Raw genomic sequence first — 23099 nt, forward strand, 5'->3', positions numbered from 1 at the left:
TTTCAAATGTGTTGCGTCTGTTTGCACAATTTCACAAATAATCATATGTGATTAATAATATGACAAATAATCCCTGTGCACGGGGACCGAAACAATGCATGCCAATTTTTTCCGTGTTTATCACGTATTTTAACTTTCCCCCGCTGTCTTGCCGTTTTAATGTTTTCCCGTAGAAGAATATCCCATATTTTAACTCAGTGAATGCCAAGCTGTTTTCGGGAGCTTTGTCCTAGAGTGCCAGCAATCTAGACCATTGTTGATGATTTTTGTACAGCCACAGCATATTCTGTGTTATAGCTATGAACACATACAATGGCTCGATTAAAAGGTAAGTCTTTAAGTTCTCGGTGGGTGCAAACCGTGTATTTCTACACGCCTCTGTTCCTGAGAAATCCCAAGCTAAACAGTGGCTAGTTTTCATCAAAATCGCTGTTTTTTTCTAGAAATGGAGATATAACGTTTTTCATGAAATATGAAGTGTTGCCTGTTACTTGCTTGTGTAAACTTTCCGGGAAGTGATCAGCGAGACCTGGCAAGACTGCCACCTAGTGATAGACCCACGAAAATGGCCTGGTTTTGACCTGACGTGCATGCGTCACTGATTCAACCCAAAGCGGCAACCGAGTTATGATAAAATGTCCAGATAAAATGTCCAGATTGTGCGTTTTCATGAGTTTTCGATCGTCATATATTTCATTTCCATTCATCACATAGTTCCCCAAATCACATATAAGGTGTGTTAGAGTGTCTAGTTTCGTAATTTAAAAAAAAAGCTAAAAACGTAATATTAAGTTTTTGGCACTCAATGAGTTAATACTCTCATAACAGCCCTGCCATCGGGCCTGTCTCTGTGTTGCCCTTTTGCTACCCCTTGCCCTTCCAACGAAACAGATGTCTTCAAATCATCGTTTTCCTTGCTTGAAGGCGAACTTAGAGTGATGTTAACCTATTTAAGTTTAACGGCGTGATTGTCGTGAGAGCATGATTCATTGGCGCTTGCATGTTCGGCCTTATGTCTATGTGCGCACCTGAGGCTACTCATCTACTAGAGAAAGAATGTCCCCTGTTTGTATGTTCACTCCAAGTTGGCCTACCATAACTTACCCACTCTGCACTGTAGACCCTAACTGGCTATTTATATTTTTCTGTGAAATAAGCAAATGTATTTGTTCCAACTTTATGAAGCAGAATTACACATAGGCTAACATAACACATTTGACAAAGGACATATGTATGTTGTTAGTGACAAAATATTAACTTTCAGTGTTTTACGATGTCTTTGTCATGGGGAAGTGTTTTTCCCCATGCATTTATTCTAGGCTACTGTCAGTGACTGCCGTGAGAGAAGCGGGTTCTGTGTTTCGTTCATGTCAGTGACTGACGCGAGAGAAGCGGGGTCTGTGTTGTGTTGCGTTAATTTATTTTCATTGGGCATGCGGTGCCGTCCACAGCTCTTCAGTTCTGACAAAGCCGAAATTACTCCTTTTGAAACAATGAGTACAGGAAGCGCGTTTGTGTGGTTATATTGCTTGACGGGGGGGGGGGGGGGGGATCCCAAGCAGCTTTCAGCCATAAGGCTACTTTGAGAGCATTTCAATTCATCCGACACTAATATTCAAAATGTTGCTATTTCGGCATAACCTATAAAGCAGTTTAATTAAATGGAATGTTAGTTGTAAACAAACAAGCTACTTGGTGAGGCTTGGCCTCACAGATGCGCTCGTGCCTTAGATGGCAGGAAAAGTCTTCACGATATAGGCCTATTAACTGACAACCCGATTCACGTTGGCTGGGGGGAAGGGGGGCCATCAGACATTTGTGCCTAGTTAATCCGGCCCTGCCCCCAACAAATCACACCTTCCCACCTCTGACAGCTTAAAAGAAGTCGAGAGGACTCCTAACTCACAGACCTATTCACAAACCTGCGGCATTTTGCCGTGTTTTGAAATCCTATGCAGCTACAGGAGCTTCCAATCGTGAGGAAGCAATTTTGCATTGTAGGCATAACTAACATGCAATAACGCCACCAACAACAACCAAAACTAGGCTAATCATTGTCAACATGTAAATTAAATGTAACATTATTAAATTATTCTGTTACTATGCCTACGTTTGCAAAAGAGAACATTTTAATTTGATTCACAATAATGGTACAAAGATACTACATCAATCCGTATGTTTCATTAGGCTACTAGGCTATTTGTTTTGCCTTACTCTTGATTCATTTAGGCTAGGCCTTTTTATTCAGGGGCCGTATTCACAAAGAATTTTAAGGCTAAAAGTAGCTCCTAACTGGCGAATTTAGGAGCAACTCCTAAAAATAATGTGTCACTCCTAACTTTATGACTCCTATTTTTTTTCACAAAAAGTAATTCACGAAGCATTTTAGACCTAAAAGTAGCACCTAAGTCTGGGACAGCTTAAAAGAAGTCGAGAGGACTCCTAACTCACTAAGACCTATTCATAAACAGCTTTTTGTGGCATTTTAGGTTGCGATGTTTTGAAATGCGTAGCCTATGCGGCAACAGGAGCTTCCAATCGCGAGGGAACAATTTTGCATTCATAAAAGGGATGCAATAACGCCACCAACAACAACCAAAACTACTCATTGTTAACATGTAAATTAAATGTAACGTTTCATTGTGAATCAAATTAAAATGTTCTCCTCTTTGCAAACGTAGCCTAGGCATATGGTGACAGATTAATTTAATAATGTTGCAAAGGTACTGCATCAATCCATAGGCATATGTTTCATTAGGCTACTAGGCTATTTGTTTTGCCTTACTCTTTATTCATTTAGGCTAGGCCTTTTTATTCAGTTATTAATCATCTTCCGTCCTTCGCACTACTTGTGTAGCGCACGCATTCTCCGACCTGTCACCTGTCACTCATCATCGGAAGGGAGGTGTTTGTAATCATTCCCGCGTTACTTCAGTCAAGCTCGTGCATGAGTAATGACGTCATCCATAGCAACGAAGACTCACTCCTAGTTTAGGAGTTGTCTGAAAGGCTTTGTGAATAGCTTTTAAGAGAAAACTCCAAGTTAAAATATTTTAGTGCGATTTAGGAGTAGCCTACTCTTAGTGGTAAGATAAAAGCCTTTGTGAATAGCCTACGGCCCCAGTTATTCATCATCTTCCGTCCTTGTGTAGCGCATGCATTCTGAGACCTGTCACCTGTCACTCATTATCGTAAGGGAGGTGTTTGGAATCATGCCCGCGTTACAATCATCAGCCAATCAAGGTGGTCACGCTTGCCCATTTACACAAATTAATGGTCGAATATTACTGATGATCATTGTTATTTAAGAACATGCAGTGTGCGTAGGGCACCAAAAACATCTTACTCGTAAAAAAGCATCATACCACACATTGTGGCGGGTCTGTTATTTACTGTAGGCTGCGCAAACCACAGGCCTTTATTTTGGGCAAGCCTGCATTCGAGGCCTTCTGTTGAAGAATTTTATATAAAGCCTGCGCTAACAGTAATCCTCCTGCCCCTGATAGGCCTACCACAGCTGTGGATAGTGTGGAATGTTCAAGTAATAACACAATCCAATGTGTGTCTCAATTGTCCCCCGCTGACCACCTCACACATTTCTCTAGATTTTGCAACGAACTTACATGACACAATGCCATAAAATATGCCAGTTTTAGGACACAAAATAATGTTTGTAATGATACCAGTTAGGCCTACGTTTAACAGTAAAAAGTGTAATGAGCTATTCAATGTCGAAGGTGCATGGTGAAGTGAAATTCTTACTTTGGAAAACAAACATTTGCCGATATCATCGCCGATCATCAGAATATTGCAACAGATTCTGTGTGTTCTGGACTGCAGGTAACTTGTTAAGCCAGTGGTTCTTAAACTTTTATTTCATTCCCCACTTTGATCAAGGGGCATGACTGATGATAGTGGAGATAACGTGTTATCCCGAGGCCTTTGCAAGTCAGCATCTCCGACGGTAGTCTACCCTATTAAAAATATACGTTTTCGATGTCCCAAACGGAGAGCCATACTTTATTGTTTTTAACGATCTCTATGCTACTCACAAAAATGTAGGCATGGGGACATGATGAAGTAGGCTATCCAACTGTCGTGTGTTAAATTATTGTAATTATGAGCCAGTGGTTTTCAAACATTATGCGTGACTCGGATATCTAACTAAATGCAACAGGCTCATATCGTCCTCGCATTCGCAAAATGAGGACCAGTGTTTTGTCAAATTGCAAATAGCTATTCGTTTTAACGAATTTTTATGATAGTATGAAGTACTTTTTGTATAGGCTACTATCTTAATCTTGGAATATGGGGAGGGAAGTGGCGCGTATGCAGAAGTCAGCCAAATATGAATGTAATTCTGCGGCATAAAGCAGATGTATTTGTTTATTGTACAGAAAAATAAAAATGACATGTCAAGCAGTCAACTGACTACATTGCAGTCAAGAAGTAGGGCAAATTAAGACACTGTTTTGATTTGCGTAGTTGCGTTACCCCCAACACTGACAATAACATAGACAGCAAATTAAGATATTTTTTCGTTTTGTGGAGCGGCACCGGTAGGCTATCAAAAGCAGATTTCGATTTTCGCTACCACCATGTAGTCAAGCCTTAAGCCATACCCAAGTAGCCTTAATCAAGGTAATGTTTAATTATGCATGATTTATTTTGTTATTGAATTCGTAGGCTGGGATTCCTCTCGGTAACAATTATGTTTAAAGGTAGCCTCCTGCTTTTTCAGAAGGGGCGGCAGTGAGGCTACTGACAGAGCGATGTACAGTGGCAGAGCGACGCACAGTGGCTGAAAGTGGTACTAAAGCTTCACGCAGCTTCACGCCTCGTAATGCGCGACTGAAGTGGCCATTTGAAAGCGATGCCCACTGTACTTATGAAGTCTCTCATTCTCTTAAATGTACTGAGCCATGTTTATTAAAATGTGGGTCCTGTTTATTACATTCTAGGCATCTCTAGGTACTGTATGGCTTGGCCTGTTTACAGAGGCGTATCAAGCTTTTTAAAAGTGTGGAGGTTGTGGGATAGGAAAATGAAACAATATGGTCAAATTATAAATAACTCCCTAGAGGGACGTTGTAAGTATTTTCTGAGAGGGGTGCGGACTATATTGGTGTCCGGGAGTTTCTCCCCGAAAAAATTTAGAAATTCTGATTGCTAAACCATTTTAATGCACATATGCAAAGGGAATATAAATAAATTGTGTTGCATATAGCCAGCTTAATTAATGTAAATTTAAAGATTATGATTAGCAGTTTGTATGCTTTTTCCATTGATAGTTACAGGAAGCCACGTTGTTGTTTAAACTATTTTCGCTTCTAGCCCACACTTTGAATTTGATCAGAGCGGTTCTGGTTCTTCACTGGCTAACTTGATGTGATTGGCTGGTTGACCGTTCAATCAAATCAACAGACCTATTTGTGTCTCTCTGTGTGTGCGTTATGATAGATACGGTTCCAACGGGAACGTTTATTTCCATATTTTACTTTCATTTTAATCTGACAAAAAGTGTGGGGGATAGAATCGTGTTCCAGCAAAAGTGTGTACGTTATAACACCCAGATCACCCATGCTTGCTACGCGCCTGCCTGTTTATCATGGTCCTGTATGGCTTGGCCTATTTATCGTGGTTCTTAGTCCATACACGCCCTCCTTTGTGCATTTTGGATAATGTTCCAGATCAAATTCATCTAGCACCTCTAGCATCTAGCATTCATCTAGCACCTCTCTGTATCTGAGACATTTGTCTCTGAGCACTAAGTGGACTGTGTGTCAGCCTAAGGTCTATAAGTGAAGCTGTTGGTTAGCTACATGCCAGACGTCCCTAAAAAACGGTCTGTAGTCACTAGACCGAATTTCTGCATCACAGCAATGCATTTTAGTAGTAAACTTTTCTGTTACATATTAGGATAAGAGGACAGAAGTCCACTAAAAGTATTGTTTCATGAGTTGCTGTGTTATAGCCCTTCAACACCAGGTTACGTCTACAATGCGATTATAAACTTTAATAAGTTGTAACCCTCTGCTTCTCTGCTAACCCTCTGCTCTGTTTCTTTGGTCTGACCTCGACCCTGTAAAAGTGAGTCTGGGTTAATGGGTAGTAAGACATTTGAAAGAAATTTAGAAAAAGTAACTCTACTATCATCAGTATTTCTGTTTGATTACTCACTATTTCATGTTCCTTGATTATATCACTTGAATGCCATCAGTATTTCTGCACACTATTCCACATTCCATTATGTCAAATACTCACCCCAGGGTCCGTAGTTTATAGTTAGGATCTTTCGCTAGAGCAAAGAAAGTCTTTGCTGAGTCTCCTAGTTTATTCCCTTTCAGCTGCAGCTCTATCAGGTGTGAGTGGTTTACTTTCAGAGCTGAAGCTAAGGCAGCACAGCCTTCTTCTTTTATGTTGGTATTATTAAGCCTAGAGAGAGAGCGAGAGAGAGCGAGAGAGAGAGAGAGAGAGAGAGAGAGAGAGAGAGAGAGAGAGAGAGAGAGAGAGAGAGAGAGAGAGAGCAGAAAAACAGTAAGTAAAGTTTTTGAATTTCAGGTTTGATTGTAAAACCATATCTAACCTAAGTTTACTTACAGCAGTTTTTGTAGTTTACAGTCTGGACTCTTTAGTAGAGCAGAGATGTGCTTCACTCCTGATTTTCCAAATGTATTCATACTCAGATCTAGTTCTATCAGGTGTAATGGGTTTGATGTGAGAGCTGAAGCAAGAGCAGCACAGCCTTCTTCTTTTATGTTGGTATTATTAAGCCTAAAGAGAGAGAGAGAGAGAGAGAGAGAGAGAGTGAGAGAGTAGAAAAACAGTAAGTAAAGTTTTTGAATTTCAGGTTTGATTGTAAAACCACATCTAACCTAAGATAGAAAAGCATCCGGAAAACGCGGACATTGTTTAGTGCTTCACTCTCTATGTACTAAACTCAGACCTTAAAAATGCAAATGCTATTCAAGCGTTCTGGAAGACATACAGTAGCTGGTATTATCAATGTCTGTATTCCTCAATTGCATGTTACTGCAAAGCTGTGCTGTATAGAACAGGTACATCTATACTGGGATTTCCTGTCCCGTCATTGTGACTATTAAGTTATTTCACTATGTCATACACTCGTCAGTTTACTTACAGTAGTTTCTGTAGTTTACAGTCTGGACTCTTTAGTAGAGCAGAGATGTGCTCCACTCCTGATTTTCCAAATGTATTCATACTCAGATCTAGTTCTATCAGGTGTAATGGGTTTGATGTGAGAGCTGAAGCAAGAGCAGCACAGCCTTCTTCTTTTATGTTGGTATTATTAAGCCTAAAGAGAGAGAGAGAGAGAGAGAGAGAGAGAGAGAGAGAGAGAGAGAGAGAGAGAGAGAGAGAGAGCAGAAAAACAGTAAGTAAAGTTTTTGAATTTCAGGTTTGATTGTAAAACCACATCTAACCTAAGTTTACTTACAGCAGTTTTTGTAGTTTACAGTCTGGACTCTTTAGTAGAGCAGAGATGTGCTTCACTCCTGATTTTCCAAATTTATTCATACTCAGATCCAGTTCTATCAGGTGTGATGGGTTTGATGTGAGAGCTGAAGCAAGAGCAGCACAGCCTTCTTCTTTTATGTTGGTATTATTAAGCCTAAAGAGAGAGAGAGAGAGAGAGAGAGAGAGAGAGAGAGAGAGAGAGAGAGAGAGAGAGAGAGAGAGAGAGTAGAAAAACAGTAAGTAAAGTTTTTGAATTTCAGGTTTGATTGTAAAACCACATCTAACCTAAGATAAAAAAGCATCTGGAAAACGCGGACATTGTTCAGTGCTTCACTCTCTATGTACTAAACTCAGACCTTAAAAATGCAAATGCTATTCAAGCGTTCTGGAAGACATACAGTCATACACTCGTCAGTTTACTTACAGCAGTTTCTGTAGTTTACAGTTTGGATTTTTTAGTAGAGCAGAGATGTGCTTCACTCCTGAGTCTCCTAGTTCATTACCACTTAGATCCAGCTCTATCAGGTGTGAGGGGTTTGATGTGAGAGCTTTAGTTAGATGAGCACAGCCTTCTTCTCCTATGTTACTGTAATTAAGCCTGTAGGGAGAAAGTGTTGGGGTGAGGTGAGTGGCATCCATTACTGACTCCATATGTAGAATTAGTGTCAGCTCTCTATCGTTGGCAGATGTAACGGAATATGAATGTGAAAGACTTGCCTTTCAGGGCACGAACGGTCAAAAGCACAAATTTAGTATACACAATCTGTGTACACAGAACTTCCTCTCCCCTTACTTTCCCCGAAATACATTACTTATATTCTATATAGTGACACCTTATGACCGTCCCAGGTATTAACTAGGGGGCAGAAAAAGACACTCACTGCACGGTTATCCGCTTCAAAGTCACGCTACCGTAAGGCTAATAACAGCTGTGCCCTCACACTATCGCACGTGACAATTTACTTAAAAACGGGATTTTCTCCTCTTCTGGGGTATCATGACAGGAGAACCATGCCAATAACTTAATTTTGTAAATTTTACCAAAGCGACAGGTTTCGCCTTGCAGGGTCACATTTAAACTATCCAACTGTTTAACTGGTCAGCCATTCAAACTATCAGTTGTCATCAACTGTGACTCCCGCCAACTGTTTCCTGTTCCCACAACTTTTTCAAAATAAAAGTCCTCAATACAATAATTCCCTATTAAATAATTTAACAATTTAAACTACTCAACTATTTAACTATTCAGCTATTGCAGCTATTGCAACAGCTCTGTCAGGTGTGAGTTCTTTGATTTCAGAGCTGAGGCCAGAGCTGCATATCCATCTCCTGTTATACCACAGTCTGAAAGTCTAGATAGTTTGTGGAGAAGAGAGCGGAAAAATAGTTTAATAAATGGTAAATGGCAAATATCAAACATTTGTTCATTTAAGATGATAAACTAATAAGAATATAAAGATAATGAAGGAACTACATCAAACATCTATATGATCATATATCATTCATTCATCTTCACACAGTGGGACAAAATGCATACACTGGAAAAAATCCTGCTATTTAAAAGAACTTTCCATTAAAGACATTTTCTACAGAGTATATTACATACAGAAGTCTCCGTAGTTTATTGTGTTGATTCTCCAGTAGATCAGAGATGTGCTTCGATCCTGAATTTCCAATTTTATTCCCTTTCATAGAAATTTCTCTTTTAGAAATGTTCGCCAGAAATTGGGCCAATCTGAACAACGGATGCAAATTACGTAAAATGTATCTCACTGCCCCCCCTCCCACTCTCATTGGGTTGCTGTTCAGTTTTAATCGGATTCCCACTACATTAAGATAGGCCATACTGAAACATTGGTAAGTACAGATGTATTTGCACATCTGTATGGAATTGTATAAAGTGTCAGCACTGGTTGTATTTCCCGGCGGCATATTTTCTCTCTATGTGGGCATGCGAAAGAACACAGTTTCCACATAAGCACCTGGTGAGTGAGGAGTGGACAGTGGACAGTGGTCAATCAACACCTAGCCGACACTAATAAGGTTGGTCTAAAGTGATTGCATTGGCGGTCATACAGTAGCAATATATAGTAGCCTAAGTTTTATTGGTTGAGAAAGTTTGATGATGATCAAGTGTATGTAGTGCCTTTCTCGTTAGTGTGTCACTCCGAACTCGTCAAATGTGGAGGAATGGTTAGAACCTTTGGCATCAAACTTTGACACATGAATTATCACCTTGGTCAAGCTTTAGCTGAATCAGTTGTTGCCAATGATCCTGTGTTGGCAATGATAAGACGAAGATTGTGAAGATGTGTTCGCGTGGTGCGTTAACTCCAAAACATGAAAGTACCTGTAGCCTACCTAGCTGTCTCCGAGACATTGGTAATGGGAAACATTTGTAACGTTTGTATTCCACCTTGTGTCCTAAGACTCTATATAGTCTACACGTTTCGACTTACAAAACATATAAGCATCAGCCTTTAAGCGAGCTGCCTCTGTCTATTTCGATGCTCATATTATTACAAGTATGCCTAGTTGAAACGGTTCTATTTTTGTTTTGCTCGGACGGTAAGCTACCATCAGCCCAAGACCCAAACAGCCTTCAGGCATATTTATGCATTGGCCTAGAGCCACGGTTGTCAAACTGGGGTACGCGTACCCCCAGGGGTACGTGGACTGATTTCAGGGGGTACGCGAAAAGTCATATGCCTTTTGAAACGTTTTCTCTATCCCACGTTGGTAACTTAACTTTCGCATTTGCACTGCACATTAAAAACTTAATGTTTTCTCCGCATTAACAAAATATTCGAGAGTGGAGACAGAGAGGGTAAAACAGCGTTTCTCAAACTGTGGGTCGCGGAGACATGCCAGGTGGGGCACGAACTGACGTGAAAAACAGGAGTTTTTTTTATTTATTTTTGTATCTGTAGCATAGGCCCAGGTAGCACCCGATGTGCAATGGACGCACTGTGTTATTCATAGGGAAGCGCTCGTATCAAGGCAGCTTAGTTAGTCCCGACCGGAATGAGCTTTTGAACGAGGTTGTGAGAGCACAAGCACTTCGCGATGGAGCATACAGTGTGTAAAAATTGTATTTGGGGCTTTCTGCTATATGAGAGCTATCACTCTACTATTATTCCCAGTCATTATCATGGGAAATATAATGTTCAGATATGCGTCACATTATTATAATGGCATTGTATAACAACCCTGATTGTAATAGGTATATTTAAAAAAATTTAAATATGTTTATTTGTTGCTTTTATTTTTCCTTCCAACTTGCTGAGGCCCCCCTGGCACCCCCTCGCGGCCCCCCAGGGGGCCCCGGCCCCCACTTTGAAAACCACTGATCTAGGATGACACTGAATTCATATTTTGTATATTTTCCTGTCAGTTCACCCAGTCACACTACTACAATGCTACTGTAGAATGTATTATCATGTTCTTATATTTCTTCTTCATTTGATCACCCTCTTCTTATTTATAGCACGTCTGTTTGTGTATATATGATCAATAATGATCATGCAAAACAGAAATAATAATAAAGTAAAGTTGCTACTCATTACTCAATTACTATATTACATCAAAACATTACAGGACCTAGGGAAAAATGTAAAAATAAAACCAAATTAGAAAACATCTCCTGGAAAGATTTTAGACAAAGATCATAAAATAAAGAATGTGAGTCTAATTGAGAAACCCAAAGTATTAGAAAGCAGATGAATGGAGAATATGATGACACTCACATCAGTTTCTGCAGTCTGCAGTGTGAATCTTCCAGAAGAGCAGAAAGCTGCTTTACTCTTGAGTCTCCTAGTTTCTTCCCACCCAGATCCAGCTCTGTCTGGAGTAAGGGGTTTATTCCTACTGAAGTCAGATATGCAAAGACTTCCTCTGCATCTTTACTCTTCAACAACCTGTAAAGAGAGAGGACAAATGCTCATCACCATTTTGCATTCACTCACATGAGTATGTGAGTGAGGTTTTTGTTTGTTAAATTCTCTCAAGTGTCAGTTTAGTTTACGATGCAGATCATCATAAATTTAGTAAATTAGTGAGCTGCTTCACTGCTGAGTCTATGGGGTTGTTACCTGAGTTTCTCTAGTTTATAGGCTGGATCATTATTTAATTCAGTGAGCAGCTTCACTCCAGGGTCTCAAGGCATTATACTCCTTACAGTACAAATCTTTTCAGAAGATTTCTCACCTCAGAGTCTGAAGTTTACATTTTGAATCATTAAGTAAATCATAGAAATCAGTGAAAAGCTCCACTCCTGATCCTCCAGGATTGTTTCCTCTCAGGTCCAGCTCTATCAGCTGTGAGTTCTTTGATTTCAGAGCTGAGGCCAGAGCTGCATATCCATCTCTTGTTATTCTACAGTCTGAAAGTCTAGAGAGAAAAGAAGAGTCTATTTATATTGTCTGTCATTGTTTTTAGCATTTGAAAATTACTACTCAATCGTCTTCGAATAATGTATCTAATGTTTGTAATTCTAAAGAATAACAATTGAAAAACATTACAAAATCATTCAGAATATGAATAACATTACATAATCCAAAAATATGACATTCTTGTCATTTTTGTGTTACATTCCATGTTTCTTCCACCAACAGAAGACAACAATTACTGGCAACACTTTACTTTAGGTTTCTACATAAGAGTGACATGACACTGTCATAACCCTAACACTAACCCTAACCCTTGACAGAAGCGAGTGACAGAAGTGTTATGCCATAAACGTTTATGACTTGTTTATAATGTTTATGACATGTTCATGCCAGTGTCATGTCACTCTTATGAGGTGTTTTGAAATTCACAAACAAAGTTGAACGTTCACAAACTTTTGCAAATAGTTTTATATTGTCTTAAGTTTGTCGCAAACGTTTCCTAACCCTTGCAAACAGTCTGATGAAGGGTTTCACAAAATGGTTCTAATTTAACAGTTCAAAGGAAACATGTTTTCTGTGAATGTTCACCTCTGTTCACATGATTTGAAGGCATCTCTGATGAAGGTTTCCCTTTTTTAGTCCTGTAGGATTCTTAACCCTTAGAACCCTAAGCTGTTTTTAAGGCATTTTCACTACCTTTATTCATAACGATTTATTCTGGTCATTGTAAGTGCCACACACACATATTATATATTTTTTTTTCAGCAGAGTCTAGGCTATCCAGATATGCCATCATTTCATGTATTAGTACTAGCATTTATTTTATTTTGATTTTTAAGGAATTAAAATATAAAAAGCGTATTATAAAAATTCTTATATTTCGATGTATCTCACCACAGCAAGCTCATAGATCTACATGCATTTCGTGTGTGCGTAGGGCAGACTGTCCTGAATCGGGCTATATAATTGCCATGTTAGAGGGATACTCTGGGGCTGAGCAATTTACAGAAATATGTGGTGTGTGATTTACGCCATGTGATTACGCGATTAAATGCCATTTTTTTATTTAGTGATGAAAAATGACCTTTCTGCGTTCCATATCTGTGACACGAACTGATCTGACCTGACTTGACCCGAGGTTACGTTATAGCCTGCGTGCCTATGGTGTATGTACTAATAATGATTCTCAACTTTTTACTGCATTGCCATGAACAAAGTAAAGGCAAGAAAGGTTTTTCTTTGTTGAACAAATTGGGATGCAATGTGAGCCTTGAATTGGATGCCATGCAGGAATTTGCTAGGATCTCAAAACCAGATTATGAACATGCTTTGCCATAGAGAAATATTCAATAGCGTTGGATTATAAACATGCTTTGCCACAAGAACAGACAAAAACATGGGGTAAGTTCAGCTATATTAAGTTATTATTTTGCTGTCACTTTGTCGGTTTTATAACCCAGAAGGATGTACTTGGTATCAAATGATAGCTCTGAGTCTCCTTTTTCATCTGACATGCATGGCATATCTATCCGATCACGGGTCCGCGAGTATTTCAAACGAGAGTAATGGGTGTGCAGCGTTGGTTTGTGTACATGACGTTATTATTTTGCAGTCACTTCGTCTGTTTTTATAAGCCAGAAGGAACGATAAACATGGTACCAATGGATAGCCCTGTGTCCCCTCTTTCATCTGATATGCGTGCCATATCTATGCGATCACGGGTTCGCGAGTAATTTAAACGAGAGTAATGGGTGCGCAGGTGAACGCAGAGAAGTATACACTGTAAATATGATGCAATTTGATTTAATTTCATGTTTTTTTTAAATTTTCATACTTGATCGTACAGACAAGTGTGTAGTCTCTTTGGAAAGCTACTTCTGCTCTGTCATGCAATAAAGGTTTCATCTCGCTGTGATGAACAGTTCCGGAGCAATGTAACAGAGAAGAAAGGGTGTGTTTTTTGACGCACTTTGCATCAATCGGGTTCTAAGGGTTAATATAAGAGGGACCAGATTATGGGAGGGCACATTCACTATCTCTCACTCACCTCAGTATCTCCAGTTTACAGTGGGGACTCTTCAACCCATCAGACAGCTGCTTCACTCCAGAATCTCCTAGTGTATTGTTACTCAGGTCCAGATGGCTGACCTTAGAAGACTCTGAGCTGAGGATCGTGGCTAGAACTGAACCATTTCGTTCAGTTAGATCACAATTATTGAGCCTAAAAGGAAAATGGCATGTTAGATGAGCTCAAATGTATTGTAAAGAGAACATTACACATAATCAGGGAAACGTTGGGGTGGATTTTAAAAGAGTGTAAATAATATAAATGTTATTAATAATAAAACAGCTAATATTCTTGTGCAGACATATTAAGACATTTGTGTTTAGTAGAAGCTAGGAACAACATCAAATCACATTTCCTTAATACAAAAATCTAAATAAACCAAAACACTAACTTAAGTGTCTTCACTTTGCAGTGTGAATCCTCCAGTAGAGCAGAGAGCTCCTTCATTCCCAAGTCTCCTAGTTTCTTCTTACTGAAATCCAGCTTTGTCAGGAATAAGGGGTTTGTACCTAGAACTTCAGTCAGATATGTACAGGCTTTCTCTGCATCCTCACTCTCCAAAAACCTGTAGGAAAAGAGAATGTATTCATAGTTATAACCATGTTAAACCACTTCTCAGATCCCATCAATTGTCTTTATTAAAGGTGCTGTATGCAAGACATAAACCATCAGAGATTAAAGCAACATGTTATTTTCAAAATACTGACAACAACACTAGTACAGCCAAGATATACACAGTTCAAACTTTCATTTGCAGCCCGCAAATACTGTTTATGTTTTGAGTTTGTGTTTTGGCCTGCTGCGCCACCCTCCACCAATTTACCAATCGCACAGCTAGTATCTTTTTGACCTTTAGATTGCCAGATTAGCCAACTTAATCCACTTAAATGTTTTGATTTAGGACTGCAATGCCTGTTTTCAACGCTAGTGGTCATTCTTACATAATAGCACCTTTAACTGAATGCAGAAATACAAGTCAAAGGGGCAACAGAGCTGGAATAATTAAAAATGCATTCAAGCCAATTAATCAACCCCTAAGATCTCATCTTAGTTCCTCAAAGATAAATAATTAAATAATCATGCTTTCTTTATCGTGAAAGAATCTCTTCATGGCCTTGAAAAAGCTTGTATGCATCTCTACACACTCGGTCTTATCTCTGAGGTGGGAAATGAATTCCAAAATTATGGAAGTTGGAAAACTGGATTAGGTTCCCCACTTACAATGAACTGTTCTGATTTGCTCTTTTAAGGCATGAACTAGTACACTGCCAATCTGAACCAGAAATACTCAGCCATTGGCTGTTTATTTCGGTCATGATAAGTTTTATAACACATAAAAACAACCTAATGGACGTGTTAAAAATTCTACAATGTTGACTTTTGTCAGAGGGGGGTCTTTAAGAGTATATGACGGTGATAGAGATAAAACACTGTATTTAAATACCAAAATTAACATGTTTACTGTGTTCTGTGCTCATGATTCTTCAAACAGACACTGTTAAGACAAATATTTAAGTTGCATCATTGGGATTTTCTCACCTCAGTTTCATCAGTGTCTCAGAACTTTTACTCATGTTTACATGAATACTGCAAGAGAAAAAGTATTGAAAGCTATTTTGTCTATTTTGCCCATTAAATTATCTCACCTCAGAGTCTTCAGTTTAGGATTTGGACCCTCCAGTAAATTATATAAATCAGTAAGCAGCTTCACTTCTGAGTCTCCAGGGTCATTCCCTCTCAGATCCAGCTCTATCAGCTGTGAGTTCTTTGATTTCAGAGCTGAGGCCAGAGCTGCATATCCATCTTCAGTTATACTACAGTGAGAAAGCCTGGACAAAATAAAAGAGTTTGTCATTTAAAACATACAATAAAACCAAAAACTAACTATTCAAAATGCTTATTTGCTGATACTGACCTAACTGCTTAAGAGCAAGTTAAATAGTTATATGTGTCTTTCGAATATGAGACTATGGTTCTAAAAATAAATCAAATGCATTAACCAGAAGCCTGAATTACTGAAGCTAAGCAGGTGTGGGCTTGGTTAGTACTTGGATGGGAGACTTCTTAGGAAAAATAAGTTGTGTGGAAGTGGTGTTGGTGGGCAGCTCGTAGGTCACACTTTTCCCTATCTCAATACCAAAACCCAGGGGCACAATTGGTCACAGCATCCACACCATGTTTGGGTCCAAGTGCCCAAAGGGACCCAGGTTCGAGTCTGACCTTTGGTTACTTCCCGATCCCACCCCATCTCTCTCTCCCACTCGCTTTTTTGTAAACCCTCACTGTCCTCTCTAAATAAAGGCAAAAAGACCAAATTGTATACCAATAAAACCAATGCCCAATTACAGTGACAGGGACAATATGCACTCCTTCAGATGAGATGTTAAACCAAGATCCTAAATCACAGTGGTCATAAAATATCCCACACTTTTCGCAAATAATAGGGGGCTCTTTGGTGTTCCGGCAACTCTAAGCTGGCTCATTCATTCTGGCCCCCTAATCATCCCCCAGTGTAATTCATTCATTCCCTCCCTCTCCATCTCAAGCTGGTGTGTGATGAGCGCTCTGGGTGGGTGTTACACATTGGTGGTGGTGGTTAGTGAGGTTCTCCCTTCACTATAAAAGCACTTTGGGTGCCTTTAAAAGTGCTATACAAATGCATTGTGTTGTTGTTACATTAATTATATCGTTAATATAGTTAATATAGCACCACATCTATATACAATCTTTTACTTACAGCAGTCTCTGTAATTTACAGTTTTTCAGTAGAAAAGAAGAGATCTCCTTCGCTCCAGAGTCTCCTACTTTATTCCTACTCAGGTTCAGCTCTATCAGGTGTGAGGGGTTTGATGTCAGAGCTGAAGCAAGAGTAGCACAGCCTTCTTCTGTTACACTGCTGTTATTAAGTCTACAGACAGACAGACAGAACTATTACTAAATTGCAAAAATCTCATCAATAATATATCCAAGGTAAATAACTTTTTACAATACTGCTATTCAAATTTCTCATAATATTTTATCAGAAAATGTATGTATCACTGTGCCAAATTAATATCAATAGAATTCTGACTGGCATTCATAATGCTCTACAGCTGTATGGGTGTGTACCCTCATTTTGGCTTTGGTTTTGGCTTGTTTATAAATAGGAGAGATCAGTAAAAATCAAACAAATAAGTTCAGAACTTGACCTAAGAATCTGCAGTTTACAGTGTTGTTCCCTTAGTAGATCAGAGATATTCTTTGCTCCTGAGTCTCCTAGTTTATTCCCACTCCAATTCAGCTCTATCAGGTGTGAGGGGTTTGATCTGAGAGCTGAAGTCAGAGCAGCACAGCCTTTTGTCGTTAATTTGCCATCATTAAACCTGTAGAGAGATACGAGAGATCATTAATGGGGTTGAATTATAGGGATAGCTTCATCAAAGCATTAGCATACTATGACACATCTTTTTTTCTAAGAGTTGTCTTTCCATGCTGTAGCTTTGTAGCAGTTGTAGGTTTCCCTCACTCAATGACTGGTACGGTTTCTGTAATGGTTGTTGTTGAAAGTTTATGATTTGGGACTATTGACTTCTTGCATTTGTATCTGTCCTAGTATGAAACGTAGAGGTGGCACTTAGGCAACAGAGAGCTCCCTAATGGCTACATGCTTGGTTTGTATTCTGGAAGTCATTTGGATAAAAACATCTGCTAAATTGAAAAACAGATATAAATGTCCTTTGTTTCTTGTCGTGTGGATTACCCTGGATGCCTACTGGAGTATGAGATGCTGGAATTGCTTGATTTTCAGAGCTGTGCACCAGCCACTGCAAAGCTGGAATTATTGTTGTGGGACCTTAGACAATATCTGAAGGCAGATGTTTGATCAAGCAATGTAGAGGAACAAGAGAGCTGGCATGCTAGTGCTGCTATGGAAAATAATACCCCCCCACCAACACATTCTGATCTGTTTTATGGGATGAACTACTGAACTGCTCTGATACTCGACTGCATCATTGTCCTGTACACCAGACCCTGAGGCCTTCAGCATAAGGTGAAGGCTATTATGACCGGGGGATTATAGTTACCACAGTCTTGTTGCAATTTCCCAATTTCCCAACTTCCATTAAGTCGTACCATTTACATTATGATTACATGTATGCATTTATCCTAAGTGACTTCCAATATATACACAAGGCAAATTAGTACGTACGTAAACACCCTAACTAAGTTCAGCATGAGAGCAAACACAAATGCAAGAATGCTGAAGGAAAATCACGGACTTGACCACAAGTGGGTCAAAATCTGCCATAATATAAACTACTGAGTTCCTCTGTAAACAAGCATCACCATTGCTGCACACAGTGCTCTGTAGTACCAGTAATAGTGGCAAGGAAATCTACCTCACAATAAGTCAGTACACAATCAAAGTGCAATCAGTGGTAACTCATATATTCTGAACTCTACCAAGTGACTGATGACACAGCATCCCCAGTCTTTTACCATAGATGGAAATGATGTTAGAGGCCTAGCAGATGTCTAAAAACAGCAGAGATACTGCAGATCTTAAATAGGATAGCGGTGCACAAGAGGCCTTAAAAGTAGCAGGCCAAAGATAACATTTTCTGAGGTAGCTTACGAGATAAATCTTAGTTACTGTTAAAAATAATGGCATTAACATGTTTTTTTCTTTTGTGGTAAATTAGATGAATTTTAATCTGACAGATACATTCAGACACTAACATAAGTTTCTGCAGTTTGCAGTGTGAATCCTCCAGTAGAGCAGAGAACTGATTCACTCCTGAGTCTCCTTGTATTTTTCCACTCAGATCCAGCTCTGTTTGAAGTAAGGGGTTTTTACCAAGAACTTCAGTCAGATGAGCAAAGACTTTCTCTGCAGCATCACTCTTCAACAACCTGTAAAGAGAGAGAAAAATATTAGTAACCATTTTACAGTTTACAGACATGTTTACATGAATACTGTAGGAGGGAAAGTATTGACCTCAGAGTCTTCAGTTTAGGATTTGGACCCTCCAGTAAATTATATAAATCAGTGAGCAGCTTCACTCCAGATTCTCCAGGGTCATTCCCTCTCAGATCCAGCTCTGTCAGCTGTGAGTTCTTTGATTTCAGAGCTGAGGCCAGAGCTGCATATCCATCTCCTGTTATACTACAGTCTGAAAGTCTAGATGGTTTGTGAAGAAGAGAGCAGAAAAATAGTTTAATAAATGGTAAATGGCAAATATCAAACATTTGTTCATTTAAGATGATAAAATAATAAAAAATATTATTATAATGAAGGAACTTCATCAAACATCTATATTAGGGCTGGGATAAACGATTATTTTTTAAACGATTAATCTAGCGATTATTTTTTCGATGCATCGATTAATCTAACGATTCATTTTTTCAGTCCGATTCGATTTCGATTCGATTCGATTATCAATTATCTCCCCATTAATTCAGTAATAGCAACTTATACATGTTTATTTACATATCTGAATGAAAAAACATGAAATGTTTAACATTGAAATATATGTTTATTGCTCTTAAGATTCCAAAATAAAAGATGAAGTGCAAGTAACTACAAGTGCAAAGTAATGCATTCTTAGTCAGAGGTAGCATTCAATAAAGTTCAGTAGGCTAGTGTATGTCTAATTGAGTGCCTGTCATTTTAAGACGTTTGTGTGGGAATCCTTGCAATTAACATTAACACAGTTAAAAGGCTGCTGATGTTTGAATGCAATTCATAACGTAGTTAGTTCAAATAACAGTTAGTACTTCTCCCTAGGACTTTTGAGTCTTGGAAAACACTTTTCCATTTCCATCGGGATTTTGCAAACAGAGTCAATAAAATGAGCCCTGCATGAGTAATACAAGCAGCTGCAAGTAAGCATGCTAAACTTGACATCCAAACAGTATTCTAACGTTAGCTTTGAGATAGGGCTACTGCTTGATTGCATACTGTAACTTAACTTCGTTTAGTCTCCTCAATGTAGCCTACTATGTTGTGATAAGACCTTAGCAGAGTTTACTTTAACTTTAATGCAGCGGTTTTCAACAAATTTGCGCAGCATGGTCACGATGCTAAGCAGATTTAATAGCAATTTAGCCCACTGTGTTCTATGCAGTGCTTCTATGTGGCAACAACAATCCTTCAACAATCGTGAATATTTTGTTAAATGCACATGCAGAGGAGGAGCAGCGGGCTCATTACGAGAGAGAGCGGGCGGGGCGAGGAAAGATTGTGTGAGTAATGTGCAGCTCAATGAAATTATTTTATCTTATCTTTAATTTAAATAGTAGGCCTACAACATAGAACATCAATGTGTGGTGGCCGGTTTTGATTATTAGTCAATGTATGGAAAACACTGAAGGTGTAAAATTAAAAATATTTAGCAGCACACGTTATGCTTGACGAATCGACGCTCATATTTTGCGTCGACGTCATCGATTACGTTGACGCGTTGTCCCAGCCCTAAACTATATGATCATATATCATTCATTCATCCTCATACAGTGCAATGTTCCATTAAAGACATTTTCTACAGAGTATATTACATACATAAGTCTCTGTAGTTTATTGTGTTGATTCTTCAGTAGGTCAGAGATGTGCTTCGCTCCTGAATGTCCTATTTTATTCCCACTCAGATTCAGCTCTATCAGGTGTGAGGGGTTTAATCTGAGAGCTGAAGTCAGAGCAGCAAAGTCTTCTTTTGTTATACTGCTGTTATTAAGCCTGTAGAGGTCAGAAAGAGGGGTGTGTTTTATATTTAAATGTGACAGAGAATCAAAAACGGTTTTACCTTGTCTTTATTGAATAACGGTAGTCTACCCGCATTCAAGAACATACGAAAAGAGCTGGACATTCTGAACATCTCCGTTTCATAGAAATTTCTCTTTTAGAAATGTTTGCCAGAAATTGTATCTCACTGCCCCCCCTCCCACTCTCATTCTATGTCCTCCTTTGCACACACCTGCCCTCCCACCCCCTACGGCAAGCAAATTCCAGCAGTGTTCGCGAAGTTCCGAGGTGTGCTCTTTCAAGCTGTGCAAGCGGTGTGCAAACTTTTCATTACTGAAAGAAATGCATGAGATGCGTGGTTGCTGTTCATTTTTAATCGGACTCCCACTACATTAAGATAGGCCATACTGAAACATTGGTAAGTACAGATGTATTTGCACATCTGTATGGAATTGTATAAAGTGTCAGCACTGGTTGTATTTCCCGGCAGCATACATTTTCTCTCTATGTGGGAATGCAAAAGAACACAGTTTCCACATAAGCACCTGGTGAGTGAGGAGTGGACAGTGGACAGTGGTCAATCAACACCTAGCCTACACTAATAAGGTTGGTCTAAAGTGATTGCATTGGCGGTCATACAGTAGCAATATATAGTAGCCTAAGCTTTTATTGGGTGAGAAAGTTCGATGATGATCAAGTGTATGTAGTGCCTTTCTCGTTAGTGTGTCACTCCAAACTCGTCAAATGTGGAGGAATGGTTAGAACCTTTGGCATCAAACTTTGACACATGAATTATCCCCTTGGTCAAGCTTTAGCTGAGTCAGTTGTTGCCAATGATCCTGTGTTGGCAATGATAAGACGATGGCACGTCAGCATCTGCGGCTTAAGGTTGTGAAGATGTGTTCGCGTGGTGCGTTAACTCCAAAACATGAAAGTACCTGTAGCCTACCTAGCTGTCTCCGAGACATTGGTAATGGGAAACATTTGTAACGTTTGTATTCCATCTTGTGTCCTAAGACTCTATATAGTCTACACGTTTTGACTTACAAAACATATAAGCATCAGCCTTTGAGCGAGCTGCCTCTGTCTATTTCGATGCTCATATTATTCCAAGTATGCCTAGTTGAAACGGTTCTATTTTTGTTTTGCTCGGACGGTAAGCTACCGTCAGCCCAAGACCCAAACAGCCTTCAGGCATATTTATGCATTGGCCTAGAGCCACGGTTGTCAAACTGGGGTACGCGTACCCCCAGGGGTACGTGGACTGATTTCAGGGGGTACGCGAAAAGTCATATGCCTTTTGAAACGTTTTCTCTATCCCACGTTGATAACTTAACTTCCGCATTTGCACTGCACATTAAAAACTTATTTTCTCCGCATTAACAAAATATTTGAGAGTGGAGACAGAGAGGGTAAAACAGCGTTTCTCAAACTGTGGGTCGCGGAGACATGCCAGGTGGGGCACGAACTGACGTGAAAAACAGGAGTTTTTTTTATTTATTTTTTTATCTGTAGCATAGGCCCAGGTAGCACCCGATGCGCAATGGATGCACTGTGTTATTCATAGGGAAGCGCTCGTATCAAGGCAGCTTAGTTAGTCCCGACCGGAATGAGCTTTTGAACGAGGTTGTGAGAGTGGTGAATTTCATCAAGACCCGGCCCTTAAAAGCGTGTCTATTCTCCGCACTTTGAGAGGAGAATGGAGCTGACCAAAAGGCTGTACTGTTTCACAGCGAGGCAAGGTGGCTTTCCCGAGGACTCGAACCCAGGTCCCCGTGGACACTTGGACACGAATGCTGCGGGCGCTGTAGCTGTCATTCCCTTGCTGAGTGTTTGCTTTAAATGTATTGAGTGTAATGATACTATGAATTGTGTTCTTATTCTTTAATGCATGGTATTTTAGCACACCCTCAGCAATGAGTTGAAGCTAGGGTTTAATAACTGCTTTCAGACATAAGTGTAAGTCTGCAAGTTCTGCTCATATCAAGACTTTGGGCCATATATCTGAACAACATATCCCAACATTTGGAACACCAAACTTCTGCGGTTGTTATACTAGTCACCTCCAAGTATTTTTTAGACAGACATTATGCAAATGAGCTCAGATCTGAACGAAGGGATGAACATGCAAGTAGGATTCACTCAGTGGGGTCGTTATTGACATTTGGGCTATAGCCCCGGATCTCTCACAACATTTATTTAAAATAAATAAATAAATAAATAAATAATTAAAAAACAGGCAAATAACGCAGAATCTATTTATAGCTCATATTCTGATCATGCATTAAAACCTTGATAAGAGATGGAGCTGTGGCCTACTGGTTAGAAGTTCGGGGGGCAGCTGTGGCCTACTGGTTAGCACTTCGGACCTGTAACTGGAGGGTTGCCAGTTCGAACCCCAACCAGAAGGCACGGCTGAAGTGCCCTTGAGCAAGGCACCTAACCC

At 39.5% G+C, this 23099-nt stretch overlaps 1 protein-coding gene across 1 annotated transcript in view; it reads right to left on the bottom strand.

The window, feature by feature from the left end:
* The window catches only part of LOC143132186 (uncharacterized), a 78175-nt gene that overhangs the window by 2594 nt on the left and 52482 nt on the right, over window positions 1-23099 (bottom strand). The window contains exons 13-27 of the mRNA XM_076291546.1: window positions 20474-20647; window positions 18911-19093; window positions 18652-18825; window positions 17121-17294; window positions 16670-16840; window positions 15579-15761; window positions 14324-14497; window positions 13912-14085; window positions 11683-11865; window positions 11223-11393; window positions 7901-8074; window positions 7457-7630; window positions 7142-7315; window positions 6601-6774; window positions 6265-6435 (exon numbers count right to left, since the gene is read on the bottom strand). Of these exons, the coding sequence (XP_076147661.1) occupies window positions 6265-6435; window positions 6601-6774; window positions 7142-7315; window positions 7457-7630; window positions 7901-8074; window positions 11223-11393; window positions 11683-11865; window positions 13912-14085; window positions 14324-14497; window positions 15579-15761; window positions 16670-16840; window positions 17121-17294; window positions 18652-18825; window positions 18911-19093; window positions 20474-20647 (2628 nt within the window). The remainder of the gene's footprint in view (window positions 1-6264; window positions 6436-6600; window positions 6775-7141; window positions 7316-7456; window positions 7631-7900; window positions 8075-11222; window positions 11394-11682; window positions 11866-13911; window positions 14086-14323; window positions 14498-15578; window positions 15762-16669; window positions 16841-17120; window positions 17295-18651; window positions 18826-18910; window positions 19094-20473; window positions 20648-23099) is intronic.

The sequence above is a fragment of the Alosa pseudoharengus genome, unplaced genomic scaffold (genome assembly GCF_046254945.1).
Source record: "Alosa pseudoharengus isolate Yale_2024_CS ecotype anadromous, Long Island Sound unplaced genomic scaffold, YU_APseudo_1.1 YU_APseudo_1.1_scf_19, whole genome shotgun sequence".
Taxonomy (NCBI): domain Eukaryota; kingdom Metazoa; phylum Chordata; class Actinopteri; order Clupeiformes; family Clupeidae; genus Alosa; species Alosa pseudoharengus.